The 26853-nt window shown below is 49.9% G+C and overlaps 1 protein-coding gene across 10 annotated transcripts in view; it reads right to left on the reverse strand.

The window, feature by feature from the left end:
- The window catches only part of PTK2B (protein tyrosine kinase 2 beta), a 122362-nt gene that overhangs the window by 14163 nt on the left and 81346 nt on the right, over positions 1-26853 (reverse strand). For 9 of the 10 annotated variants that reach the window (XM_036889140.2, XM_036889142.2, XM_036889143.2 and 6 more), the window contains 19 exons: positions 13635-13813; positions 13037-13124; positions 11844-11923; positions 9488-9550; positions 9224-9278; positions 8662-8802; positions 8214-8288; positions 7528-7629; positions 6716-6833; positions 6108-6147; positions 5619-5665; positions 4394-4444; positions 3828-3925; positions 3073-3157; positions 2740-2840; positions 2374-2489; positions 2155-2255; positions 1889-1978; positions 834-1038 (listed from right to left, as the gene is read on the reverse strand). In XM_036889140.2, coding sequence (XP_036745035.1) covers positions 834-1038; positions 1889-1978; positions 2155-2255; positions 2374-2489; positions 2740-2840; positions 3073-3157; positions 3828-3925; positions 4394-4444; positions 5619-5665; positions 6108-6147; positions 6716-6833; positions 7528-7629; positions 8214-8288; positions 8662-8802; positions 9224-9278; positions 9488-9550; positions 11844-11923; positions 13037-13124; positions 13635-13813 — 1835 coding nt within the window. Of the gene's footprint in view, positions 1-833; positions 1039-1888; positions 1979-2154; positions 2256-2373; positions 2490-2739; positions 2841-3072; positions 3158-3827; positions 3926-4393; positions 4445-5618; positions 5666-6107; positions 6148-6715; positions 6834-7527; positions 7630-8213; positions 8289-8661; positions 8803-9223; positions 9279-9487; positions 9551-11843; positions 11924-13036; positions 13125-13634; positions 13814-20796; positions 20850-26853 lie in introns of all 10 variants that reach the window. The other variant, XM_057507543.1, reaches the window with a different exon arrangement.

The raw sequence follows: 26853 nt of genomic DNA on the forward strand, positions 1-26853 counted from the left end.
ATAATTACTATCTGGCCCTTTACAGAAGAAGTTTGCAGACCTCTGCCCTAAAGGATGCCCCAAAAGTCAGACCACCCAAGGAGCCGCTGATGCAGGCAGCCCACCAAGGAAGCAGGGGGATCCTCTAAAAAGGATCTGACAGCCCGCTCACCAGGGGCCCCTCAGCACCCAGACAGGAATGGCTCCTGGGCCCTGGGAAGGATCAGACCCTTGGGCCACCAGTGCTGCAGAAGGAGAGGTGACCCCTGGGTCATGTCTTAAAGGTCAAAAAGCACTCTCATCCCTGCTTGCTGAGAAGAACAATCAAAGGCAGAGGAGAGGCACATGGGAAAGCAGCTCCCAGGCCCCAGGTGGACGCCTGTAAGGGGTGCCCCAAACCTCTGCAATGAGCACAGGCCCTTCAGTGAAAGTCTGGTGCAGTCTTTGGGTCAAACCTAAAAGACATTTTCTGAGCACATCCCAGGAGCAATGCCCTGGGCTCAGGGCTTGGGGGTGCTGAGGTAGTGAGGCTCCCCCAGGCCCACTGAGTCTGAGATCATACCTGACTGTACCTGGTGCTCTCAAACTCCTGTCCTGACAGGTACCCAGCCTCTGTAACACATGCGGGGCATTGCGCCTCTTGGGGAGAACCGGAGGGTTCCCCCTGGACAGGGGGCTCAGTGCTGGTCGGAGGGGAGGGCCTGGTGTGAGTCCCAGTCTCACCTGTCAACTGCCTTGGGTGAACCGCCCACCCTGAGCCTGAATCCCCTCATCTGTAAGGTGGGAACAAGAACGTGACTCCATTTCGTTTAGGGAACCAGCTTCCTGGGGGCCCCACCCCACTCCACACTCACCTGAGGTTGCACACGAGCTCGGTGAAGCGGGGCCGCTCACTGGGGTCATAGTCCCAGCAGCGTGTCATGAGGGTGTAGAGGACAGGTGGGCAGAGGTCGGGCTTGGGTAGCCGGTCCCCCTTCTCGAGCACCCCGATGACATCCTTGTTCTCCAGCCAGAAGAAGGGCTGCTTGCCAAAGCTCAGGATCTCCCACACGCACACGGCTGAGGACAGGAGGAGGGGGCTCAGCACCCGCGCCGAGGGGACTCGTGCTGGAGAGGCCAGGCCATGCTCCCAGGGACAACCGCGGTACTCAGCTTGCAGTCCCCACCAGGGACCTTCCTGTGCTCCCTCGCCTCCCCTCTAGCCTCCCTGGGGTCTTGCCCACTGTGGCGGTCCCCTAAGGGACAGTCACCTGCATCTGTAAGTGAACTGCCGCCCTTCTACACACACACACGTCTGCAGGATGGGGAGGGGGCGGTCAAAAGCACATTGTTGGGACCACAGGTGCCTTCTCTCGGGAGGGAGTCAAACCTTTATCAGAACGCTGGGGCCCTAAGCCTAGTGCCCATGCTTGCTGCCTATGTGATCTCAGGCAAGTCCCAGATTCGCCAGAGCCTCAGTGTCCTTATCAGGAAAATGGGAATACTAATAATGAGGTTTGCCCTGGAGGGCTGTGGACAAGTGAGTGGGAAGTCTACTGGGCTGTGGGCTATGTAAGGGGCTGTCCGATCATCAGCTGGTTTGTTCTCCCTGCCCCTCATCCCTCCTTCTAGGAACAGCCTGAGTTCACCTGGAAAGACCCCCTCCAAGGTGTCCCTATGTTTGTCCCAGTGCTGGACATGCTCATCTCAGGAGCCTTTTCCAGGAAGAGTAAACAAGACCGCCCGGGCTGGCCCACATCACCCTCCGCCCACAACTGCCTCCCCCTTCTGGGACTTCTCAGTGGCCACAGCAAAACAGAACCCTTCAACCCAGCGGCAGGGTCCGGACCCCAGCCGCCTGCACGCCTCCCCGCCTAGTTACAGGTGAGCACCAGAGCCCTGTTCCACGCCCTCCCGAAAACCCGCTCACCAAACATCCAGACGTCGCTGGCTGTTGTGAAGCGGCGGAAGTTAATGGACTCAGGTGACATCCACTTGATGGGGAGACGGGTCACGGAGGCTTCGGGTGGGCAGAGGGGTTCAGAGAGATGTTTTAGGGAGAAAGATCCCGAGTTACCCAGAAAGACAGCCTATTATCCAGAGACCCTTGGCCTGGGTTTGCCCAACTATAGTTTCTTTTTGGGGCTTTTGACTTCAGGACCCCCAGAGACAAAGCAGAGGCCAGAGGCCCCTCACCTTTGTAATACTCCTCATCCTCAATATACCGGGAAAGGCCAAAGTCCCCCAGCTTCACACACTCAGCGGAGGCCACCAGGACGTTTCGGACAGCGATGTCCCTAGAAGAAGGATGGGAAGACAGACGTGTAGTCTGGTGTTGTCACACTGGGCGGGATCAAAGCTGGGGTCTCAATGCCGCCGGCGGGACTCCACAGCCCTGCTCCGCCTCAGCCCTACCTGTGGACGCAGTTGATGCTCTCCAGGTAGGCCATGGCTTTGCAAATCTGCAGCGTGTACAGGACGAGAGTGAGCACCTTCAGGGAGCTCTTGTTCCGCTCCAGGTAGTGGCCGAGCTGCAGGAGGGGGAAAGGGCCATCAGGGCTACAAACAGGCTCAGCGTGGAGCTGGGGGGCCAGGCAGTTCCCTGGGGGGCAAACCCAGGCTGGCAGGGAGGTCCGGCAATGTCCTTTACAAACGGTGCCTGGGATGTTTCAGCCGAGTGGGGGAGGCAGGAGACTGGGCGTTAAGGCCCCTCTATCTGAATGCAGCCCCCCCGGAGGCCCTGCCCGGCTGCCTAGCTGTCATCGCTGGGCACTGGCTCACCTCCCCGTAGGGATACAGTTCCATGATGATCCAGGTGGGCTCCTCCTCAATGATGCCAATCAGCTTCACAATATGCGGGTGGTCGAGATTCCTCATGATCACTGAAAGTGGGGGCAAGAGGGACCCGCCGAGTGGCTCTAAGGTCCCATGTGAGAAACACACTTTACCGTCCCAACTGGGAGAAATGGAGAACGAAACCCCTCCTCCCAGTGTGGGCCCCAGGCCAGTTCACAACCCCCTTCCTGACCCCAGTTCCCTCTCCTTGGAGGTCTGTGCAGCCGCAGGAGGCTTTCCCAGCTCATCGGGCTCTGTCGTGCCTCGGGGGGCACCCACCTGCCTCACTCATGAACTTCTCCTTGTTGTCCAGCGTGCAGTCCTTCTTGCAGGTCTTCACAGCGACGTTGATCGTCTCTCCTTTCTGCAACAAGAGGCCAGTCTAGTGCTCAGAACAAAGACCCTGGTGTCACCAAGGTCTTCCCGCAGGCTGGGTTGCCAGTCCTGGAAAAACGGTGACATCTGAGCCCCTGGGTCTCTGCACAGCACATGCCGCCCCCTTCCTGCCCCACTCCCCACTCCACCCTCTCTTCTTGATCAGAGCATGTTAAGACCGGAAGGACTTTCAGATCAGAAGACTCAAGGCCCTGGCTGTTAGACGAGGACACCAGGGCTGGGGCCACGGTCTGCTCAGTTGGCAGGGTGTGTGGAGCATGTGGCCAGGCCATCGTCAGACATGGCGCTCTCTCTAGTGCTGGCTTCACACTTCATTGCCCCTTTCCGTCCGCTCCGCCCATGCCCCAGGCCTGGCCTGCTCCCTCAGCCCCTGCCTGAGGTCCTGCTCTCCTTCTTGGAGCTGCATTTCATCCCAACTGCCCCCGTCCTCTCCAGGCCAGTCACCCTTCCTCACATTTGCCTCTCCCTCCCTCCCTGGGATCGCTATCCTTCTTGGAAGTGACTTGTTTCCATCACGCCCTGGGGATTTCAAAGGTCTGCCCATCACAGCCCTTGCCTCCAGCCTGAGAACATTTGAGCTCCTCTGTCACCCCATAGGAAAGCAGAAGAGGAGTACTTGGGAAGAGTCTAGAACTCACATGATTGGTGTAGACACCTTCATAGACCTCCCCGAAAAAGCCTTCACCAAGAATTCGATTCAGAACCACGTCTTCCCGAGCGATGCCATACTGTGGGCCTGCAGGGTGGAGAGGACAGACAGTACTTGAGCACAGAAATAGCAGCCACCCCAGGAATCTGAGGCTCTGTAGGCCCTGATGCCAGGCTCTGCCCCAATCCTGCCCAGGCATTACCAGACTTCCAACAATACCACAGCCACATCCGGGGACTTGGTTGGCAAAAGGGGTCTGGAAGGCCCTGTGTCTCAGGCCTGGGGAAGAGCCATCGCCCTGCCCCTCTGAGAACTGGGTCCTGTGTCCGTGCTCTCAGGATCCCCACACGTGCCACAGGCACACAAAAGGTTAGTAGTGCAGGGACAAAAGAATGATCTGGCTTTCAAATCAAAAGTGCCTCATGCAGGTTTGTCCCTGTTAGAGGAACACATAGAAGGAAGGAAAGAAAGGCCCCCTATGGCATCACACGGGTTCCCACAATGTAGCTTCCCAGGGCCCTGGCTGTGGGGGACATGGTGGGGTCACGGATCTACCTCCTGGCCTTCGCAGGGTCTCATCAGGAATCTCTGCATAGATGTCCGATTCTGAAATGACAGAACGAATGACATTCCACGGGCAAGGTGACCTCGGCAGCACCACCAGGAGCCAGGTGTGTGCTCCTACACGCCAGGCCAGTGGTACCATGGCTGACATCATTGGGGCGGCGGCGGGGCCATTGGAACTGAGCTCCCCACCCCAGTTTCAGAGTGGACAGGGCCTAGGGTACCCCGCTTAAATTCTTGCTTGTTTCTCTCAACTGCATTATTTAGGGCAATGTAAATTATTATTAATTTATTTATTTCTATAAATTAATGTATCTGAGGAATGTGATAAAACTGAATAAAATAATACCTGTTGTAAGGTTGAAGGCACTGGGGGGAAGGGTGAGCATGTCAGACACTGATGACGTGCCAAAGTCCCCATCTGCTGCCCCCTCCCAACCTGAAAAATGTGCCTTAGGCCAGCCAATCCTCGTGCCACTGTAAATCTAAGCTCTGCCTCCCCCTACCTTCTTTAAAAACTCGCTGCCTGTCTACTTTCATGTGACTTGCCTGGCCTGTGACAGCCAGGCCACGGAACCTCGCCCGGGGGTATTCAAATAAATTACCTGGCCCTTTGTTGCCTCTCTTTGCCTGCTTATTTTGGCTAGAATTTATCTTACACCTGTTAGGTATTTAGCACTGCTACGGATTGAAAGTTTGTGTGCCCTCTGCCCAGATGCACATGTTGAAGTCTTGCCCTGCCAGTGCGGTGCTGTCAGGAGGTGGGCCTTTGGAGGTGATGATGTTAGAGGAGGTCGTGAGGGTGGAGTCACCACAACGCCATGAGTGTCCTTACAGGAAGAGAAGGAGACTGGAGCTCTCCATCTGTCCCCACGGGAGGGAATACGGAAGGTGGCTATCTGAACCAGGCTCTGACCATCCTGGCACCTTGACCCTGGGCTTCCAGTCTCAGAATGGTGGGAAATAAGTGTCCGTTGTTTAAGCCCCAATACTGTGGTGTATTATCACAGCAGCCCAAGACGATCAAGAGAAACACAGTGCCAGGCACTAACTGATCAAAACATGTTAGCTGTTATGTTTAATGATATTTTAAGTCATCGTTGAGAAGTCATAGAGGAAGTTTGTTTTCCTGTGATTCTGAGGGACTCCTTGACAGTGTCACAGAGCGGACAGAGGGGCTCAGGAGCAGGCAGGGGACAGCAGATGGCAGGCTTACCTATGCTGCAGCTTTCTGAGAAGAGGGGCCGCTGGGCCTCCAGGTTTCTGTAGGAGTTGAAGACAGGGCAGGGGGCCAGGTGAGCCCGGAGCCTGGCAATGCTCACCCAGAGCAACCTCGCTTCCCACTCTCCCACCCACCCCACCTGGAGAGCCGGTCAGCCTGCGCCCCCTGGCTGCAGAGAACAGCCTATCCTAATGGCCACGGCGTGGGAGAGGGCCCAGGCCGCCAGGGGGCAGGAGGGAGCAGACAGCGGCAGTCCCCACTAAGGTGATGCCAGGGGGCATTAGGACAGAGGAGCATCCCTGCAAGAATTTACTGAGCAAACTTTACTGGCAAAGCCCCACCACTTGTGAAATGCTGGGTTTCAGCGTCCTCCCCGGGACCTGGAAACCAGAGGCCATGGGGTGCAGGCTCTGTTTGCTCTGCCTTCTCCCAGGAAGACACAGGTGAGTGCAGGGCCTGCGCCTGCCTTCCCACTGTACTCACAGCACGGGGATCTGGGGCAGGCTGCTCCGCTTCTCACCATCTGGGGAGGAGGAGGAAGAGGGGCAGCTGGCGCCAGGCACACAGGGTCCTGGTGAGCAGCTGGCCTCTCTGCTCCTGTGAGCCGACAGGAGGGGCCGCCCTCCCCGCCTGGCTGTGTTCTCCTGACGTCAGCCTGGAAGCTGGGGGGGCCTCCGGCCTGAACTGGAATCCTCTTTGTAGGAGAAATTCTCAGGCTTGCCCCTGCCACCATGCCTATGTTCAGACCATTCCCCTGCTTCCTGACCCCAGCCCCAAACAAACACATTCGAACAGAAGGGACCAGCCATGTTCTAGCAAAAGCTTTGACCTTCCCTGGACTCAAACCCTCTCCTCCAGAAGCAAGCCCCCATGTTGCCCTTGGCTGGCAGGGCGGATGGACGGGGCCAGGCCTGCTGCTGAGACCCACAGAGGGACCCCGAGGTCCGGCCGGGCTGGGCAAGCACCTCTCAGCGCTTCCAAAGCCTCTTCTTTCACATGCTGGTCAGGGGTGTCCCTCCTCCCACTCCACGTCTGGGGGCTTGTGCCACCATTTGCGCCTTGAGCCACTTTACCTTTAGGTGGAAACGCACCTTTCTTGGGATGAATGATGAGCGAGCCTTTGTGCTCCCCCTGCAGCCGGCAGTAACCGTCCACGAGGTCAGCCATGTTCTCGGCCTCTGCCAGAGAGGAGGTTTTGATGGACAAAGACTGCAGGGAAGAGAGCAGCCAGAGATGAGACCCCACTGGGGGGCTGGGGGAGAAGCGGCGTACTGGACGGGGCAGGGCCCCGCCACCCTCCCCTGCCTGGGATGGGCCGGGCGGCTCCTGGGGCTCAGCGTGCCTCCCCAGGGCCACCAGGGGGCGCGCGTGTCGTCCCTCCCGAAAACCATCCCCCACTCCAGCAAGGGCAGGTCTGGGCTGACACGCTGGTCCCCCAGCGCAGAGCACAACGCCTCGTACCTAGTGGGCGCTCAGGAGGGAAGAGGGAGGGGACAGTGGACGGAAGGAGACATGGAGAGTCCGCTGTCTCTCTGATTCTTCTGCCCACAAGGAGCCCCGGGTTCCCGAGGTCTTCATTCCGAGTCATTATTCACTTGCTCAGAATCAGACCTCTGATTTGTACCTTGATTTCGGGTCAACTTTACCCACCCTAAGAACTCCCACAACTTCTTTCTAGGCATTTTCTTAAAACAGCTTTGCTTCCTGACTTAAATTTGTCTTAACATTTATTGTCATCCTGGTATTCCACTTAAGAACTAGGTGCAGTTTTCTTCACAAGATCCCAGGACCCAGGCAAGCCTTGGCCCCCTTCCCGTCCTGGCTAGGCCGGCCTGCGCAGGCACTCCCGACCTACAGCTGCAGCCTCCTGTTTCAGAGCTTCCAGCTGCCCAGAGATGCTCACCTGGGGGGCGCCTTCGATGCCCAGCTGCAGGACTGCCTGGCCTTCCTCTAGTGGGAGGCACCTGATGGACCTGATCTGCTTGAACTCGGCCAGGCAGGTGGGCTGTGGGGAAGGAAGGGGGCCCTTCAGACCATCCCACTCTTGGGGTCAGGTCGCATGGGAGGGGGCGCTGCGAGGAAGAATTGAGAGTCTCTCAGGGGGGCGAAGAGGCAATCAGAGACTATTAAGGCTAGAAAGATCGTCTAGTTTAAGCCTCTCACGTTGCAGAAGAGAAGGGAGGCTGGAGAGAGCTAGGACTTGCTCAAGGCCGAATGCCAAGCTGGTGGTAGAGCCGGAACTGGACCCAGACCTTCTGACTTCCAGGGGAATGATTGCTCCAACTGCCACTGAAAGGGCCACTCTATCATTTGAGTCAGAAGAGCAATGATAGTGACCTTCCCTCTTCACCTCCCTCCCGAGCCATTCCTGTCCCCCTGCCTCTGTGTGGGGGACGGTCACAGGAGAGTAAAGGACTACCTGCCCCAGGCTCCTGTCTCAACACTCTCTCTGCAGCTGCTGGTGCCTGGGGCTCTCTGTTCTCAGCAATGGGGTAGAAAGACCTGATGGCCAGGACCGGGTAAGAGGCAGAGAGAGAGGAAGAAGGCTCAGCTGGGGCTGGGCGGCCCTCCACCCCAGTCTCTCTCTACCTTTGCGTCTTGACTTGTCAACTGGCGGATGCCTTTTGGGCCGATGACCAGGTCCACAGTAATGTTCCAACCTTGCTGGAATAAAAGGAGAGAGGGGACTGTTGCCCCAGCTCTGCCCTCCCATATTTCAGAAATCTGGAGAAAGAGCTCACTAAGGTAGACAAGAGCCACTGCCCCTGGGCCCTAAACCCCTGCCATATAGGTTACCCGCCTCCCAACATCTGGCCCCCCTGGTCGGCTCCCAGAGTCAGAGCCAACTCTCCAGGTCCCGTCCCCAGGTGAGTAGCCTAAGGTCAGCTGCATTTAAGGGAATAGCATGAGGCCCTGCTGCTCGAGAACCTACAAGCAAACACCACCCTTCCCTGGCCCCCCAGGTCGGCCTCATGGCCCCATTTCCCGAGGGCCTGCGATTCAGGTCAGAGAGAGAATAAAGAGGGCACGTGATTACAATGAGTTCGCAGCGATAGGTCTCCTGGTCGATGTTGGCAAAGCCCGCAAGGGTGTTGAAGAACTTCATGACGCATTCCTCCTCCCTGAGCGAGGCGTACTGCTGGAAGGTCTGCTGGATCATCTTCCGGAACTGCTTGGGCTGGCGGGGGGAGTCGGTGGTGAGCGGGGCTCCGCTCCCCTGAGCTCTGATTCTGCCCTGCAGGGTCTCACTGAAAGCCCTCCTGCTGCTGCAGCACATCCCAGGGCCTCTGCCCTGGGAGCAGCAGCGACCTGCCATCTGCAGCACATGTTTCCTGTCTCCAGAGAGGCTCCCCAGAGCCCTGGGAGGGGGGCAGGGGAGGGAGCGTCCACAGGCCACAAAGCTAACTGGTCTCCAGTGTGGAATTAGAGCCAAGTTCCCTGGTTGCCAGCCACAGAAGGGGTGCGTGGATGCTTCTAGTGGCCCTGTGTCCAGACGGCCCAAGCAGCACAAGCACCCCGGCGCCCTGAGGATCCCCAGCCCGGTCCCTGTGGCTCTAGTTCTGGGGCCGTCACAAAGCGAGTCTTTCTGGGTCCCTCACCTTTAGGTTTTCCTGCATTTGCTTTGGGAAAAACAGGTCCAGCCCCACTTCCTTCCTGAAAGAGGGAGAAAGAAAGTAGCATTTGACTCCCCCACACCCCCAATCCAGTACTTCTGGCCAGTCGGGAAAAGGCGAGAGGGCTTGAGGACTGGGGAGACGGGCCCTGCCTGGCTCTGGTCTGGAGGTGAGTGGGGTGGGGGCTAAGTAGGGGGTAAGCAGGGCCACAAGACGGGAGGGGAGGAGAGGTGGGCCCCCAGGACTTACTCCAAGAGCTCGAAGTTGGACTTTTTGTCAAGTGCATTGTGAGGCATGTCCTTGAAGAACCTCCTGGAGATAGAGAGTCATGGAGAGGCTGATGGCGGGAGAACCAGGCCCTCAGAGCTGGGTACCCCATGCCCACATGTGGGCCTGGAAGCCCCCCTCCCTTGTCAGGTGTAGGAGTCATTGGGAGGCAGAGGTTAGAAGAGTCAAAAAATTCAATATTTAAAAAACCATGAAGAGAAGGAATACCCACAGATTTCATTCCTGGAAGATTCCAGCCCTGTGCTTTGTGGGGCTCAGACCTCGGACTGCTGAGTTTTGGGCAAAGGAGGAAGGTGGGGGAATCTACCTGCGGCCTCTGAAAGCAAGTGACCCAAGGCAGCCCCAGCTCAAGCTGTCGGCTGAGGACCCCCACGTCTACCCCCAGGCTCTGGGTCCCCTTTATGGTTTCATCTGTCCTCTGTCTGTCTCTGAAATATATATATGTGTATGTTGGTATCTTCTTTTAATAATTATTGAATATAGCTTCTATGAAAACTTGAGAACTTATAGAACCAAAGAAAATAAAAGCAATCCATACCACCAGGAATGTATTTTATATAATACATATAAAAATTATGTACTAATTTTTAATATATATTAAGTCCCATTTCCCCTTAAAATGTATGTCTTGATAGAGTCTTTTTATATTTCATTTATCTGTAGCAATTGCTACTTAAGTGGAGACCAAATAGGCAATGTCCTCATGTGTGTCATCCCCCTTTCCTGCCTGGATCACCATGTCTAGTCATTTCTTCACCTGTTGCGGCCACTGTCCCACTCTCGATCTTACACTAGAGTAACTCAGTGTTCCTTTAGCCCATTATATACACCTGGGAACAGTTCTGTGTTACTGATACTATAAGCAGAGAGAGGCAGGTAACTTATGATTCAAAAGCAACGAATTTAGACCATTCGCTACGGCTAGAAAATAGTAAGGCTAGAGCCTCATTTCACACTTCAAATATTTATTCTAGACGGGTTAAAAGAATAAATGTAAACAACAAAATCACTTTAAAACTAGGATAAAATCCAGGGAAATATTCCCAAATCATGGGGTTGGGAAGAATATCTAAAGCATGAAATCATGGAATAAATCCCCAATTTAAGAAAAATAACATTATATCCTTAACACTTTTTAATAAATGGTGTTTCTGAATATGTTGTCAAGCAAGATAAGTAGTTATACTTTAACAAATATGGCCTCAGTTTTAGGAAAAAAAATGCATTGAAAAAATCAGACTGGGTCTACCTCTTTAATGAAGTTATCTCTGATTAATGGAAATCTAGGTGATTTTAGCTGTCTTTTATTTTTCTCCCTTTCCTGCATGTTTCAAATGCTCTAGATCGAACAGGTATTACCTTTCATACTTGAAAAAAAATTAAGGCAGCGAGGTTAGTCAGACCATCATAATGCAGATTTTTTGTCCTCACTACCCTGGAGCCGTGGGACTACAGTTAGTCCGTTTCTTAGTGGTCATGTATTTGCAGGCAATTAGTTCCATGGCTCTTAACCGGAGGTGATTAGGCACCTCCCTCCCAGGCTTTGGAAACAAATAAGGCTTCTTGCTCAGACTGCCATCCAAAGTCTTGCACCATCAGCTCGTGTACCTCCCAAGCTCATACCCCACTTTTCTCTCCTGTTTCTTTCCTTCCAGGGATCCCTGAACCCAGAGTGCACCCCCACCCCACCAGCAACCCCCCCCCATTATCTACCCGTGGCATCTTTGTCCCTTTCTGCAGCAGTTGAAATCCTCTCTTCCCGATGCCCCCAGGCAGGATGGATGGTCCCTGAAGGTATGTCTGTTTAGCATATACTTCATTCTACTTTGTATTATGATCAATTGTGGACACACCTGTCACCTCCCAAATCCTGTAAGTTTGGGGGCGTCTTGGATGATTTGCTAATTCTGTACATATCTATTAGCACCTACTGGAGTCGGGGTCATAGCAGTGAATGACACAGATGGAAATCCCAACATTCAAACGTATCCCAGAACCTTGCCTACTAAGTTCTGGGAGATGTCGCCCTACTGCGCCACTTGAAGGGCAGGTAGATGGAGGAAGCAGGCAGCCTGGAGGCAAGAACAGTGGCAGCCAAAGGGGCGCGAGCCAGAGAAGGGGCTGGCGCTTCTTTTCCATGGACCAGAGAGCGAGCACCTCAGGGCCTTACCATAACTGTTGGCCACCACTTGCCCCCTTCAGCTCTCACACACCCACTCTTTCTTCCCACGCTGGAGGAAAGTCTGAGCCAGCCAAGCGTGCAGCCCAGGAGGGGAGGCGCAGGTACCCTCCCTGGAGAGGCCTGGGGGCTACAAACCTGAGCTCCAGGCAGCCCAGCTGCAGGGCCATGCCCTCGCTGACCTTGCTGGCATAGCGTTGCATGTAGTCATTCCGGAGCTGGTGGGGAGAAAGGCCAGGGTTGAGACTCACACCCTATTCCCCATTTCCCTGCAGAGGCCCCGGGAGATGATGGGTGCCTTGGACACCACCCCACCACCCTGAACTGTCTCATGCACAAATGCATAGCAGGACTTAAAGAGCAGAGGAGTAGATCCACCTTCTGCTCCCCTCTAGAGCACTGGGTAGGGGTGATCATGTCCCCACTGGCCAAGGACTTTGCAGTTTTGAAGTGCTTTCAGAAATGTTCTCCCATGGCTCCATGAGGTGGGAAGTTCGGGTTCCCTTCCTTCACTCCACATTTTGGAGATAAGCAAACTGGGATTTGGGGAGAACTCAGTAATTTATCCAAAGCTTTTTGATAAGTAGTGACAGATGTCATCCACTGTACAAGAAAAGCCTGGCTTGGTCTCCAGCAAACCAGGAGAGTTATATAGGAGGGAGTAAAGGCAGAAAACCCTGATAGCAGCTCACATTTCCTCAGCGCTGGGCACTTTACACGCACGATAGTCCAGGGTGTGCTGGAGCAGCTCCAAACAGCTCAAGAAAGCCAGTTATTAAATCTTTAGAAATTTTGTGAACTGGTTGATATCATACTGGTAGCTTGAAATAGGCCATGGTGGGAGTATTTACACCATGAAAACTGGCAAGTGCTATCAGTCAGATTTTTTTCTTCAGCGAGTGGGCACACTGCTAATGGAATCATTTGGTCCTCACAACCACCACATAAAGTAGGTATTGTTATTATTATCTCTGTTTGATAAAAGAAGAAAGAGCTTCATGCAGGTGATTAAGACCCCAAGGATACCAGGTTAGTATGTGGCAGAGCTGGGCTAGAAACCAGAGCCTGTGTGCTAAGAATCTCACCTCCCCTTTGGACCTCCTCTGCCAGCCAGGACTCCTGGGCAGTACCACCGGAAAGCCCAAGAGGAGGGTGCCTATGGGGAGGGGTTAGCCAGCCCTTAGGTAGCTGTGACAGAAACAGGGTTGGACCGCTGACCACGGACCAGGGAATTTCCCAGAGAAGTGTCCTGGACTGGGACCTCTGACATTTGGGCTGTGATTTCCCTCTTACCTATGGGTAATGGGGACCGGAGGATAAAGTACTTTTACCTGTTGATAAAAATAGAGCAGTGTGGTCCTGTCTTCCTTTAGGCTTTCCAGGAAGTCCTCTGGCAGGTAGCGGATCTGAAGGTCATACCTGGAAAAGGACATTGTTGACGCAGGGAAATGGGTGATGCAAGGGGCTGCCCGTGGGGCTTGTAGCCTCCCACTCAGGACTTGTTTCTCCGTTCCCTGCTCTTTGGTTGGGTGGAGGACGGTGGAGGACAGGGGGTGGCCAGCAGGCCTCGGTTGGCACTAGTCCTGCCGCTCCGTCTCCTCCCCGTCCCGGCAGCTGCCTTCCTTAGGCTCACGGACCAGCCCTTGACCTGGCTCCCCATCCTCTCCACCCTCTGTAGCCAACAGGGTCCTGCTGGCGGAGGTTCCCAGACATCCGCCCTGGAACGTGCATGGGCTGTGAGCCCACATTAGGTCTTGGCAGATACATGCACTGGATGCTGCAGGACGACTAAGCCTAAAATGCCACTCAGATGTTCTAGAAGATTCTCAGAGGTTGGGAAGTGCTCCAAGGAAAGACACTGCCACCCTCCGGGACCCCCCACTCCACACTCATCTCCCCCCGTTTGAGAGCCCAGGGCGCCTCTCCTACCTCCACTCGGCTTCCATGTGGAGACACTCGTACTTGTCCTGCACCTCACCCAGCGTCATCTGCGGGTGCAGCCAGTGGATCTCATCTGACTTCATGTGCTTTAGCCTCAGCCCATAGCACTCAGCCAGCTGGATGTTGGGCCCGATCCGCCCGCTCAGCAGGATGGAGGCGATGACCTCCTGTGGAGGACAGAGGGACAAGACTCGGGGGAGTCCCTTCTGCCCCCCAACAGCCCTCATGCAGCCCCAGAGTGACACTCTAGGGCAGGATTCCATCTTAATGCTCTGTTCATGTCTGACTCTCTAGTATTTAGTGTCAGACTTGGCACACAGTGGGCTCTATCTGATGAATGAACAAATTGTCAAAATGGGACAAAGATTAAAGGAACTGAGAGGAGAGAGCGGAAGTGAAGGATAAAATGCAAAGAGGAAAACAGCACAGATTCTATGCATATCCTATTCAACCAAAGGAATTAATAATTACTGAGCATCCATCCTGTAAAAAGCCCCCACTGAATGGTTTCCAGTTTAGCCGGCATGCCTGAGCATCTGCAGTAGGCACTGCTAGGCGCTTTGCGTACGTTATTTCATTGACTCCATACAACACGGTGAAGTAGGTGTTACATCCCCATTCAGCTGATGAGGAAACTGATGTGGGTTGCGCAGCCCATGGGATTAAGCTGGGCTTTGGAATCCTGGGTCCAAGCTGTTATGTGGGACTGTGGAGCTGGGCAAGACAGAAGGACAGGACTCACACTCAGGGACTAAGGGGCACAGTTCCTGCACAAGAAGCATGGCCACAGGAAATAGAGGGTTGGCCGGAAATCAGGTGCCCTCCTTATTTCTGCTTTCTTGCTTACCAGACTTCAGCCTGCCCCACAACCTGATGCCATAGCTCCTGCCAGGAGCCAGGACTGGATTAAGAGAAGGCCAAACGGCAGCTCTCTGAGGCTCATCTACAGAATGAGATGAACACAGAATCCTTGCTCATTCCGAAATCACACTGGTTCTAGTTTGCTCACGTGATTCCGTGCATAAGTGGTGAATGGAGCCCATCATGGATGGAGCAGAGAGTACCCCCAAAGGAAAATTTTAAAACTTTTCTCATTTTCCTGATAAAATGTCAAACTAATATGTAAATAGTACTGCTTTGAAGGAACAAATTACTCATCTGCCTGGGCACCAAAATCGCTGGGCCAACCCTGCTTCCTGCCAGCCCTCTCCAACTCCATGGAGTTGTGAAGCCAAAATCCTCAGCCTGAAAAATCCCTTTCCCATTAGGAAAGCGAACGCCTATCGGAGCAGTTCAACTATTGTTCTGAGAAGTAGATGGGGAAACTGAGGCGCAGAATATACATGGTAGCAGTTGTAACAAATGCATGCAGGAAACAGAACTGGGGCTTGGGATGGGGAAGAAGGCTGTGCTCAGTGTCACCTGCAGTGAGAGGGACACAGACCAGAGGGTGAGTGTAAGGCTGTGACGCTGACCATTTTGTCATTATGTTCACCCTCTTCTCCTGTCCCTGACTCTCTGTACTGCTTTGCGCATGAGGTCATCCTGCTACATTACCTGGATCCGCCATGTCACTCCTGAGCCCCACCCAGAGTCCCAGCCTCTGGTGTTTGTAAACTTAGAGCCTTCTCTGCCCCAGCTGAAACTTTCCTGGCCTGGGTCTAATTTCCACCAGGCTGGGGCCCCTGTAATTATTGGAATATACAAGGTAAACAGAAGTCAAAGGAATAGTGTAATAAACCTACAGGTACATTATCACCCAACTTCAAGGATTACCAACCCTCTGCCATTCTTGCTTCATCCATGACACCATCTACACCCCAACTATCACTCAGCAGTTACTATGTTCTACAGTTCTTTTAAGGGAAAATGTATATACATTAAAATGCACAAGTTTTAGCTATATGATTTCGACACATGAATACACCTGTGTAATGCACATACTTATTAAGGTACTGAACTTTTCCAGGCCCCTAGAAAGTTCTCTGGGATCCCTTCTCTGCTAACCCTCATGGGGCAACCATTATTTCTTCCACTTTTATTCAGTATTGCTTGTTCTAGAACTAGATGTAAAAGGAATCATTGAGTTTTTATTATTCATTACTTGTTGCTAGACACATGGGCTAGTTCTCATTTTGGGCTACTCTAGATAAGATCACTATGAACATTAGTGTACAGGTCTTTTTGTGTGCATGTTAGCATTCCTTTGGGTAAATACCTGGGGATGGAATTTCTGGGTCAGAGATGCATGTTTAACTTTATAAGACACTGCCAAGATTATGCCATTTTATGTTTCTTCTGTGATATATGAGACATGAATTACACCACATCCTCATGAACATTTAGTGTTAATATAAATCTTTTTCACATTAGTCATTTTAGTGGATATATATAGTATCTCACTGTGCTTTTAATTTGCATCTCTTGCTGACTAATGATACTGAACATGTTTTCATCTGCTTTTTGGCTGGTTATGTATCTTCCTTTGTGAAGTATTTGTTCAAATCTTTTGCCCACTTTCTGTGTTGTCTTTTTATGATTGAGTTGTAGGAGATCCTTATATACTCTAGATAAAAGTACTCTGTAATATCTTATGAATATTTTCTTCAGGTCTGTACTGTGCCTCTTATTCATTTCCTTATCAGTCTTTTGATAAAATCTAGTTTATCAGAATTTTCTTTCATGGTTAGTGCTTTCTGCATCCTGCCTAAGAAACTTTTGCCTGCCTCCAAATCATGAAGATATTCTCTTGTTTTCTTTTATAAGCTTTACAGTTTTAACTTTTCCTTTTAGGTCTGTGATCCATTGGGAATTCATTTTTGCATGTGGTGTGAGGTAGGGGTCAGAGTCCTTTTATTTTTTCCACAACAATCAATGGTTGTTCAGCACTAGTTGTTGGCTTTCATTGTCCAATTGAATCGTTTTGCTGCATTTGTCAAACTCACTTGACCATGTACATTTAGGTCTGTTTCTGGGCTCTCACTTCTGGTCTCTTACCTTTTCTATACTAGGCCAATTACTGTAGCTTTCGAGGAGATCTTGAAGTCAAATAGCATAAGCCTTCTACCACTTCCCCCCCAAGACTACTGTGCTAATCTAGTTCTCTGAGTTTCCATGTATGTGTTTGAATCACCTTGTCACTTCCTATTTAAAATGTCTGCTGAATCATGTTTGAGATTATGTTGAATCTGTAGTTTAGTGGGGGAGGATTGACATCTTAACAGCACTGAGCCTTCCAGTTCTCAAAGGTGACATATCTCTCCACTTATTTTGCTCTTCTTTAATTTCTCTCAGCACAGTTTTGTAGCTTTCAGTATTCAGGTTTTGTAGGTCTTTTGTTAAGTTTATTCCAAAGTAGTTTTATGTATTTTGATGCTGCTGTAAATTTGTAAAAATTTTAAATTAATTTTTTATTTTAGGGTTCACCCCCCTCTGTGGTTCCCTACTTTCTAGGATTTTTCCAATCTTATGGCTGCTCTGCCTGACTCAAATTGTATCCTCTGACACCTCAAGTCAATAAGGCTGCAGCTTTCTGCTTTTGCAGCCTCTCCCAGACTGGAAAGCATCCTTGGGGCAAAAAGCCACGAATTTGCAAATCTCATTCCTTGCAGTTCAGCTCCCAGGAGTAGATTCTCTTTTAGCTTCTGCTTGCTGTGGTCACTCTCCAGTGACTTCAAGATAATTCATTTTTAAATTCTGTCTAGGTTTTTATTATTATCTGCAGGAAGATGAGTCCAGCCAAGCTATTCTACCATTTTTGAAATCTCGATACTATTTTAATGAGTACATCTGTATTCTATACAAATTGGAGAGGGTTGGGGAGCAGAGAGCTGCCTTCAAGTCCTAGCCAGCCATAGGGCAGCAAGTACAGAGAAGCACAAAGCCCTGGTGTCAGACTCCTGTAGTGCTCCATCTCCCCACCACCGCCCAGCTAGACGTCCGTGGGCAACACGGTTAAGCTCTCTGGATTCAGTTTTCTCATGTATCACATGGAGTACCAATTTTGAATAGTTTTATGAGGATTAAATTAGATAAAACTCCTTAGGACAGAACCTGGTGCAAGGTAAATACTTAAAAAACATTAGCATTATTTTACCACAGCAGTCTATTGTAGGTAATGGCACTTTTGCACCAAAGACTGGGAAAACAAAACAAAACTCTGGTTTCTTTCTTTCTCTTCTATCCTTTTTATCTCTTTCTCTTCTTGCCTCCTTTGGAGGTGGTGTTTTGGCCAGCATCAAAGTAGTGAGACTGAGGGGCTGACAGTGGCGGCAAAGCCAGGGGCAGACCTAAGGGGGAGGTGGGGCCTGGGGCAGAGATGGCTGGAGTGCGCTGGGAGATGGTTACACACGTGGAGCCTGAGCAAAGGGGTAACTATATTGAGGAGCCAGGGAAATGGGTTTATTAATGTTGGAGAAATTACTCAAAATATGGAGTGAGGAAGGCTCAAGAGGACCTTAGCTGAGGGACTGGAATTGGATGTGTGGGTGAGAACTCACAGTTTATGGATAGAAAGAAAGAGAGAAGATCTAGGGCTCCTTGGAGAAACAGCTGACTCCAGGGTGGGGCAAATAACACATAAGATGAGCCTGTAATATCTCTTTGTGCTAGAAAAAAAAAGGAAGAAGTGTTTGGAGCATATTGGGGATACGCAACAGGAAACAGGAGCAACTTAAAGGGGCTGCCACTGCCTAAGTCTGGGACAGCCGAGCATCAACATACACAGTGCTAGGATGAATTACTTCCTGCTGAATAAAATAGAATCAGAAACAGATAGATAAATAAATAAATGGGGCTGAAGGGAGTGTTCTTCCTTCAAGGAGAATGCCAACTAGTAAGCCTAGAAAAAGGATTTAAACAGAAAAATACCATTTGGCAACAAGCTCAGTGTTGGTTGGTTCAGGTATGATTCATCAATGGATGATACAGCTCTGGGGTGGAGAGCTGATGAGGAATAGGATATTGACTATAGGATATCGGTATCAGTGTATCTCCCCTCAGACACTAGTCATATATAAAGGAAAACCTGGCAGACACAAATGACCAAGTCATCAAGTTAACATCATCAGTGTGGAGCAGGTAAACGGAGAATGTTCCCCACCTTGATGCATGGAGAAAGCACAGCATCATTTATGACGTATTCCTGCCAGGAGCCCATGGCTGAGTCTAGCCATGAGACCTAGGGTGAAAGGTGTCCCCAGAGCCCAATAGAATAAAAGGCATGTACTTCTTTTTTAAACTGTTACCATTTAAAAAAAAAATTGATGTACAATTGACATGCCATATTAGTATCTGGTGTACAGCATGATGATTCAACATCTTTATATACTGGAAGGGATTACCATGGTTAAGTTTAGCTACCATCCATCACCTCACATATTTTCACCTTTTATTCTTGTGTTGAGAAAATTTAAGATTTAATCTCTTAACAATTTTCAAATATGCAACATATAATTATTAACTACAATCACCAGGCTGTACATTACATTCCCATGACTTATTTACTTATAACTGGAAGTATAAGTTACCCCCTTCACCCTTATTGCCCACCCTCTCCCTCTGGTAACCACCAATGAGTCTTCTGTATCTATGAACTTGGTTTCTCTGTTTTGTTTTGATTTGTTTATTTGTTTTTAGATTCCATATATAAGTGAAATCACATGGTATTTGTCTTTCTCTGACTGGCTTATTTTACTTAGCACAATACCCTATAGGTCCATCCATATTGTTGCAAATGGCAGGATTCCCTTCTTTTTTATGGCTGAGTAATATTCCATTATGTATATGTACTACATTTTCTTTATTCATTCATCTATCAATGGACACTTCAGTTGTTTCCATGTCTTGGCTGTTGTAAATAATGCTGCTACCAACATGGAGGTGCAGACATCTTTTCAAGCTAGTGTTTTATTTTCTTTGGCTAAATATCCAGAAGTAGAATTGCTGGATCATATGGTAGTTCTATTTTTAATTTTTTGAGGAACCACTGTTTTCCACAGTGGCTGCACCAACAGACATTTCCGCCAACAGTATACAAGTATTCCTTTCTCTCCACATCCTTGAAAAGGCCTGTGTGCTTTCAGGCTGAGGATTCTCCCCGATTGGAGGGGACCAGAGACATAACAACTGTGTTCCTGGAGCAGACAGGAAAAATAGACATTGTAGGGACAAGTGGGGACATTGGATGGATTCTGTGGTTTGTAGTGTTATAGCTTTTTTGACTTCCTGGTTTCGATGGTTGCAGTAGAGTTCTACAGGACAGTATCCTTGTATGGGAGAAATAAGCCATGGTGTATTTTGGGTGATGGAGTGATATAGCTGCAAATTCCTTTCAAATAATTCAGAAAAAAATAATGATAATGGACATATCTTTGTGACTGTGTGTGTTTATGAAGAGAGAGAGGTACTAAATATGACAAAGAATACATATTTGAACTAACTATGGGAGGTTTGGGTAAGGGGCATGGGGATTCTTTGTATTGGTCTTTACACTTGTAATTTTGTAAGTTTAAAATAATTTCAAAACAAAAAGAGAGACAGAGCTTTGGTGAGAGAGATCCCAGCTGTATGCGAAGTAGAGGAACTGTATCGAATTAACGGACGAGATGTTGGCCAGGCCAGGTGGGGCCTCGCAGCCTCTCGTCCTTCAAGAGTCTCTTTGGCTGGTTCCAATTTGTGTTCTTTACAGTAAAACTCTCATCCTCAGTATAACACTTTCCTGATCTCTGTGAGTCATCCTAGCAAATTACCAAATCTGGGGGGGATAGTGGGAATCCCAAAATTGGGGTCAGAAGCATGGGTGGTCTGGGAACCCCGGAGCTGGCGGCAGGGTTCTGGGGAGGGGTGCCTTTTGGGGGACTCGCGGAGTCTGTGCTGGCTCAGAATCATACTGTGTCAGAACTGCCTGGCAGAGTGTGCCCATCCTTCAGGCGCACCTGGGGAGAACAGGGCTGACGGCCCCAGGTGACAAGAAGGAGCACTGACTTTGGAGTCACCCAGACCCAGGGTGTGATCCCGGTTCCGAGGTGTCCTTCCCAGGACGGCAAGCTCGGAGCCACCGCCCCCCTCCTGCTGCCCTGCGCTCTGTCCTGTGAGGCTGCAGAATGGTCCCTGCACCCAGACCACCAGCAACTACTTGTGACGAACTCACCCGGCTGGGCGTTGTTGGGAGCCGACCGCGGAGGAAGCTCTTACTCACGGCTTCTGCATAGTGGGTGGGAGCAAGAGGAAGACAGTGGCTTAAACTGCGGGGGACCCGGAGTGGGAGGACGTGGTTTAAAAGAAGAAACACCGAGGTTAGATACGCAGTCACTGCTGAGGCTCTGGATTCAGCCCCTCCGCCCCCGCCTTCGCTGCCTCTTGTGATGTCCATGCTTCTCAAGCAAATGGTGGGGCACAAAATTAGCCCTCTGCCCACAGCTCATATCTTTAATGGGCCAATTTTCTTCCTCTATTAATAAGTCACTTTTTAAAAACAACAGTATGTTTACCTACTCTCTAAATCGTCACGTGTAACATGATAGAAAAAAAAACTTAATGTTATCAGTTGTTACTTAGATAAGCCCAAGATTCTTTTTTGCTACAGGAAAACCTTTCCTTCTGTCCAGAGGAGAGGCCCTGAAAAGCAGGCCCCCAGAATGTCCACGGCTCACAGCTTCTTGCAAACAGTGGGATGCTGTGGCTTTTCTTCCTGCTCGGCGAACACTGATTTATTTGCTTTATTGAGTCGTGCCAGGACCCCAAACTGCCCTTGTCTCTCTCCCGTTCTCTGGCATGTCCTCTTCTAGGTCAGAAACAAGGAAGGGATAGGACTGGAGGCTTGTCCCCAGGCCCAGGATAATTCATTCGCCCAAAAGAAAAGGCCACCCAAGCTATTAACTACTCAGTCCCCTTTCTCTCTCCTTTATTGGTACCCGGTCACCCTTTTTTTTCCCTTCTGAAATTGATTTTCTGTATAGCACGAGGTACAGCTTAAAGGGAGTTTGCTTTCACAAGGATAACTGACATTAGGGGGCTCTGTGTGGGGCTGCTTCTCGTCTCTTTTTCTGTTGCTTTGATCTAATGGTCTAGCCTCGTACCTCCGTCACATCTTATAGCTTCTTCAGTAATCTCTGTAGTCTCACCATTTTCTCAGTTTCACCTCTTTTTTTCTTTTATAAAATACCTAATCTTTTTGTTTCTCTCCAGAGTGTATCAAACATGCTTCACGTGAATAGCTGGATTTTTAGAAACAACAGGATAACTGAGTTCACACCCGCACCCTCCATCAGAGTTGCCCACGTCTCTCCTATGCTCCCACCCCTGGAGGAGGGAGCCAGCATCCGCTGACAGGTCACCTCAGAGGTTTAAAGGCAGTGTCCTTTCACCCCGGTGTGGGAGACCTCCGCTGGGCATCCATCTCCAGAACTCCCTGTGTCCAGGCTGCCCCATCACCTCCAGGAGAGAAAGCCTCCACCTCAGGCTCTGTGTCCCCAGAACTGCCCTGTGCCTCCGGCCTTCAAGTTGCTTTCCAGACTTGATTTAGTTCACCTTCTTTACCCTTTGCTCTTGGAAGACAAAATGCTCCTTTTTTGAAAGATGATTGAATTAAAAATTTTAATAAATTGGAGCCTTAGTTCAAAAAAAGTCCTGTGTAAGTTCTTAAACAGCTGTTACCCTGAGACTGAGGGCAGGTTTTAACAGGTGACTTCCGTTGAAAACCCTCATTGGTTCCTCATTTTCTATATGATGGGATAAGAGGTAAACTGTAGCATATAAGGTCCTCTGGAACTTTCCTCTGTGTGTTCTTCCTGCTCTCGTCTCCTGCTCTCACCCATGATGCTCTAAGCTCCAGCCCCTCTCTCCCAGGGCAGCAGCCTCTCCTACCTGGAGGAGGCCCTGGCTTCCCTCTCCCACCTGTCCTCTCCTCCTGGTGAGCTGCCTTGTCCTGGAGGCCCAGCCAGCTCCATGAGGTCCTCTGGGAAGCCCTCCCTTGCTGGTCTGGACCGGGCTGGGGTCTTCCCTGGGTTCCCAAGGAACTTCGCACACATATCCAGTAAGTTACTGTTATGGGTTGAGTTTGGGGGTATGCCCCCCACAAAAAGGAATGTTAGAACCCCAACAGCCAGTACCTTAGAACATGATGTCATTTGGAAATAGGGTCTTTACTGAGTAATCAAGTTGAAATGAGGTCATCAGGGTGGGCCTTAATCCAATAGGACTGGTGTCCTTAAAAAAGGGGAAATTTGAACATAGGAGACATGCACCCAGGGGGAAGGCCGTGTGAGACAGAGGGCTTGAGTGATATGTTTATGAACCAGGAACACCACAGATTGTCAGTGAGCCAGTAGAAGCCAGGAAAAGGGCTGCTCCACAGACTTCAGAGGGGGCGTGGCCCTGCTGGCCCCTTGATCTTGGACTTCTAGCCTCTGGAACTTGGAGACAATCAATTGTTGCTGTTTTGAGTTACCCCATTTGCAGCACTTTGTTACAACAGTCTAAGAAAGGAATACAGACATTTACCAATCAGAAATGAGACAACAGTCCAAGTTTGTCTGTCTAACCTTTCAATTCTAAGGTCGGAAACCAAAACCTGCTTACAGTATTATCCCCTAGTCCAAGCCCAGTGCATGGCTCTGAGGAGGCCCTCACTGTACCTTGAAAGTGATCCCCCAATGATATTCCCTGCCAAAGAGTATAGTAAAGATTTGCTTGATTTTTCAAAGGTTTTTAGGTGACAGACTAATATTTTTGGGACTGTGACACTGTACTGAGACTGGCTTCAAGGCAAAAGCAAGATGGCTAGCTTTATGTAGCTCACCAGGAGGAGGGGACAGGAGAGAGAAGGGAGCCAGGGGGCTTCTCCAGGCAGGAAAAGCAGCTGCACTTGGAGAGAAAGGTGGCAGCTTAGAGCACCATGGGTAAGAGCGGGAGACGAGACTGGAAAGAACCTTTGGAGGAAAGTTCCAGAAGGCCTTGTTATGTTAAAGAGTTTACCTCTTATCCCATCATACAGAAAATGAATAATCATATAGAATGAATGAATAATGAGTAAATGAATAGGACGGAGCTCTTTGGATAACAAGTTGGGGTTATGAAGGACAGTAGCCCGTGGTCAAAAATGCTCCAGAGATCAGGAATGTGGTGGTTAATGACACCGCAGGCTTTGGAGTCTACTGGACCTGGCTGTGGTTCTGTGGTCTTGGCCAGGTCACCTAACTTCCACTTCCTCATCTGTAACATGGAGAAAATACCCCCTTCATTATGGGAATTCTGGTGGGATTAGATAAGATAACATGCAGTGTAAATAAAAACAGCAGATACTAAATGAGAGGCACGTGACACTGTTCCTGTCCAGCTTCTGTGGGGGTTTCCATGCACCACCCCACTCTTGGACTTCAGTGGCATGGGCCTGGTAACGGGGGTAGAGGGTGAAGCAGAGAGGTCCCAGTCCAGTTGGATTTGACTTACACCGGAAGAAGCAAAGAGTGACTGAGGGAAGAAAACAAGAGATCTTGAAATAAGCAAGGGAGGGGAGAAAGACGAGAGCCTTCGTGGCCTGGGTTCTGGGGATTTCTGAAGACAGAAGTAAAGATATTTCTGGACAGTAGCCAACCCAAGTGGATATTAAGACATGGTTGTAAGAATGTTAAGAAATTTTACTTATTGCCTTGAAAGTGATCCCCCAATGGTATCCCCTCCAACACAGAGAGTACCATAAAGATTTGAGTTGATTTTTAATAATTTTTACGTGACAAACGAATATTTTTGGGAATGTGACACTGTACTGAGACTAGATTCAAGGAAAAAGCCAACTGGCCGGCTGTATGTGGGTTCTAAATACCAAAAGAACTTAGCACAAAGGTTGGCACAGAGTAGGTACCCAATGAATGGTGGCACTGTTTTGAGGGGCTGACAAAGGAGAAGGGGTAAGCATGGCTCAAGGGCAAACCAACCTGAGGAACTGGACTGATGAACTCAGGGGGTCGATAACTGAGACCTAAATCCCAGAGCCCTAAACGGAGTCCAAGGGCCCCGGGACCAGAGCCTCTTCAGACGCTCCAGCCGGAGTGGGAACTGGTGCCTCGGAGACCCACCCCCACGGGAGTGACTGGCTGCGTAGGGGCTAAAGGAAGAGGAAGGAGCCATGGCTGCCAGTAACTTCCAACAGCCACTTAGTTCTTAGAAGGGGTGCAGGTAGAGAAAGCCAGCTCTGGATAAGGGATCTAGGGGTGTCTGCAAGCTGAAGCCAGTCCCAGCAGGGAGGGGAGCTCCTTCCTTTCCCTCTGCTACACGTGGAGACCGGAAGCAAGGCTCGCAGAAAGTGCAAAAATAGGTTGACAATGCAACGAGAGACTTTTCCTTTAAATGACTTGAACAGAACATAAGAGATGTCTCTGAAAAATAAAAATATTCTGTTAAAAATAAGCCTACTCTGTCAAATGTTTGTATTTACTAATAAACTGCAAGGGAGGGCTCTTGATGCCAAGCTGGGATTTAGGAGGAATGAAGAACATTATAGGTCAGTTAGGAAATTACCAGGTGGCCTTCATATACTTTTTTGAAAGAGTCCGCCTCCCAAAATGCCTCTTGAAGTAAGGACTTTCTGATTCACTTGTGTGGCATATAGCATCTGCCTCAGAGCGGGAGGGGTGGGTCATGCTGGTCGCTTCCGCGTGACTGAGGAAGTTTTATTTCTCACGTAGGATGATGGGTCTGGGGCGTTCGTTTCACTGTAATGCTCTCTACTTGGATTGGTGAGTTTCAATGGGTGCCGCTGGCATTGGGGGCCTGAGGATTCTTTGATGTGTGGGCTCATTCAGAACCCATGGCTGCAGCCCGCTGAATGCTGCCCCTGCCCGAGTCATTCTCACAATGATAATAATGTGACAACCAAGAAATGAAGCCCTATGCATAAAACCACCACCTTCCAGGAGGTGTGGAGCACACTCCCAGGGAGAGTCAATGATTCATCTGTTCAGGACCTATTTTCTTCTGCATATGCCAAAAATTATGTAACAAAACCTCTCAATGATTCTATCTGTGCATTCAACAATTATGCACCCTGGACGTCCCTCTGCCAGGCTCGAGTCTAGGTGCCAGGGATATAGTAGTGAATGAGGCTAAGGACCGCCCCGGGAGACTGTCCTCCCAGAGCAGAGAGGTGCCAAAGGATATTTGTTATATCAAGAACCTGAAAAGTGTTCCTATCTTTTACTTAGTTCTATGCCTGGAAGCACGTTATGGACTGAATGTTTGTGGCACCCCTAAATTCACGTTGAAGCCTGACCCCCACTGTGATGATATCTGCAGGTGGGGCCTTTGAGAGGTAATTAGGTCATGAGGGTGGAGCCCCCATCAATGGGATTAGTGACCTTGCAAGAGACAAGACAGATGAGCTCTGTCTCTCTCTTCTGACAGCACACAACAAGAAAGTAGCCATTCGCAAGCCAGGAGGAGCACCCTCCCCAGAACCTGACCATGCTGGCATCCTGATCTTGGGCTTGCAGCTTCCGGAATTGGCAAGATAAATTTCTGTTTTTCAAGCCACCCAGTCTATGGCATTTGTTATGGCCACTCAAGCTATACAGGAGAAAGCATAAATTGAAGAAATCATTCAAAATACAGAAACACCCTGTGTACAAAGAACCTCACTGCAGCGATTTTTATAGTGGCAAAATTCCCACCACAAGCAGCCAATCCAAAGAGTTTGAAAAGGGCCATGAAAATGATGAGAACACATAGTTGTATTAAAAGCTTGTAATAACTTTTGGGAAATGCTTGAATTATGATAAATGGAAGATATAGGACATAAAATCAAATACAAAGGATGATAGTGATAGAAGCAAAAACAAACAAATCCAGAGTGAAACATACCAAAATGTTAGCAGTGCTGTCTTGGGGTAGAGCAACTATATATACAGATGTTGTTCATTTTTTGGGATTCCTGTGTTTGAACTTTTATACATAACATAGTAGTTAAGAGAATGACTGCAGGAGTCCCACACTTTCATCTCTGATTCTCTCTGTGACATTGAGCAAATTAACTTCTCTGCTTTGATTTTTCTCATTTTGCAAAATGCAGAAATTTTCCTATCTCCTAGGGTTCTTGTGAGGATTAAATGAGATGGTACAAGTAAAGAGCTTGGCATAGTGCCTTGCACACAGTAGTGCTAAACGAAATGCTATTATTATTATTGAATGAACATGTATTCATTTTGTACCTTGT

Source organism: Manis pentadactyla, chromosome 1, assembly GCF_030020395.1.
Source record: "Manis pentadactyla isolate mManPen7 chromosome 1, mManPen7.hap1, whole genome shotgun sequence".
Taxonomy (NCBI): Eukaryota; Metazoa; Chordata; class Mammalia; order Pholidota; family Manidae; genus Manis; species Manis pentadactyla.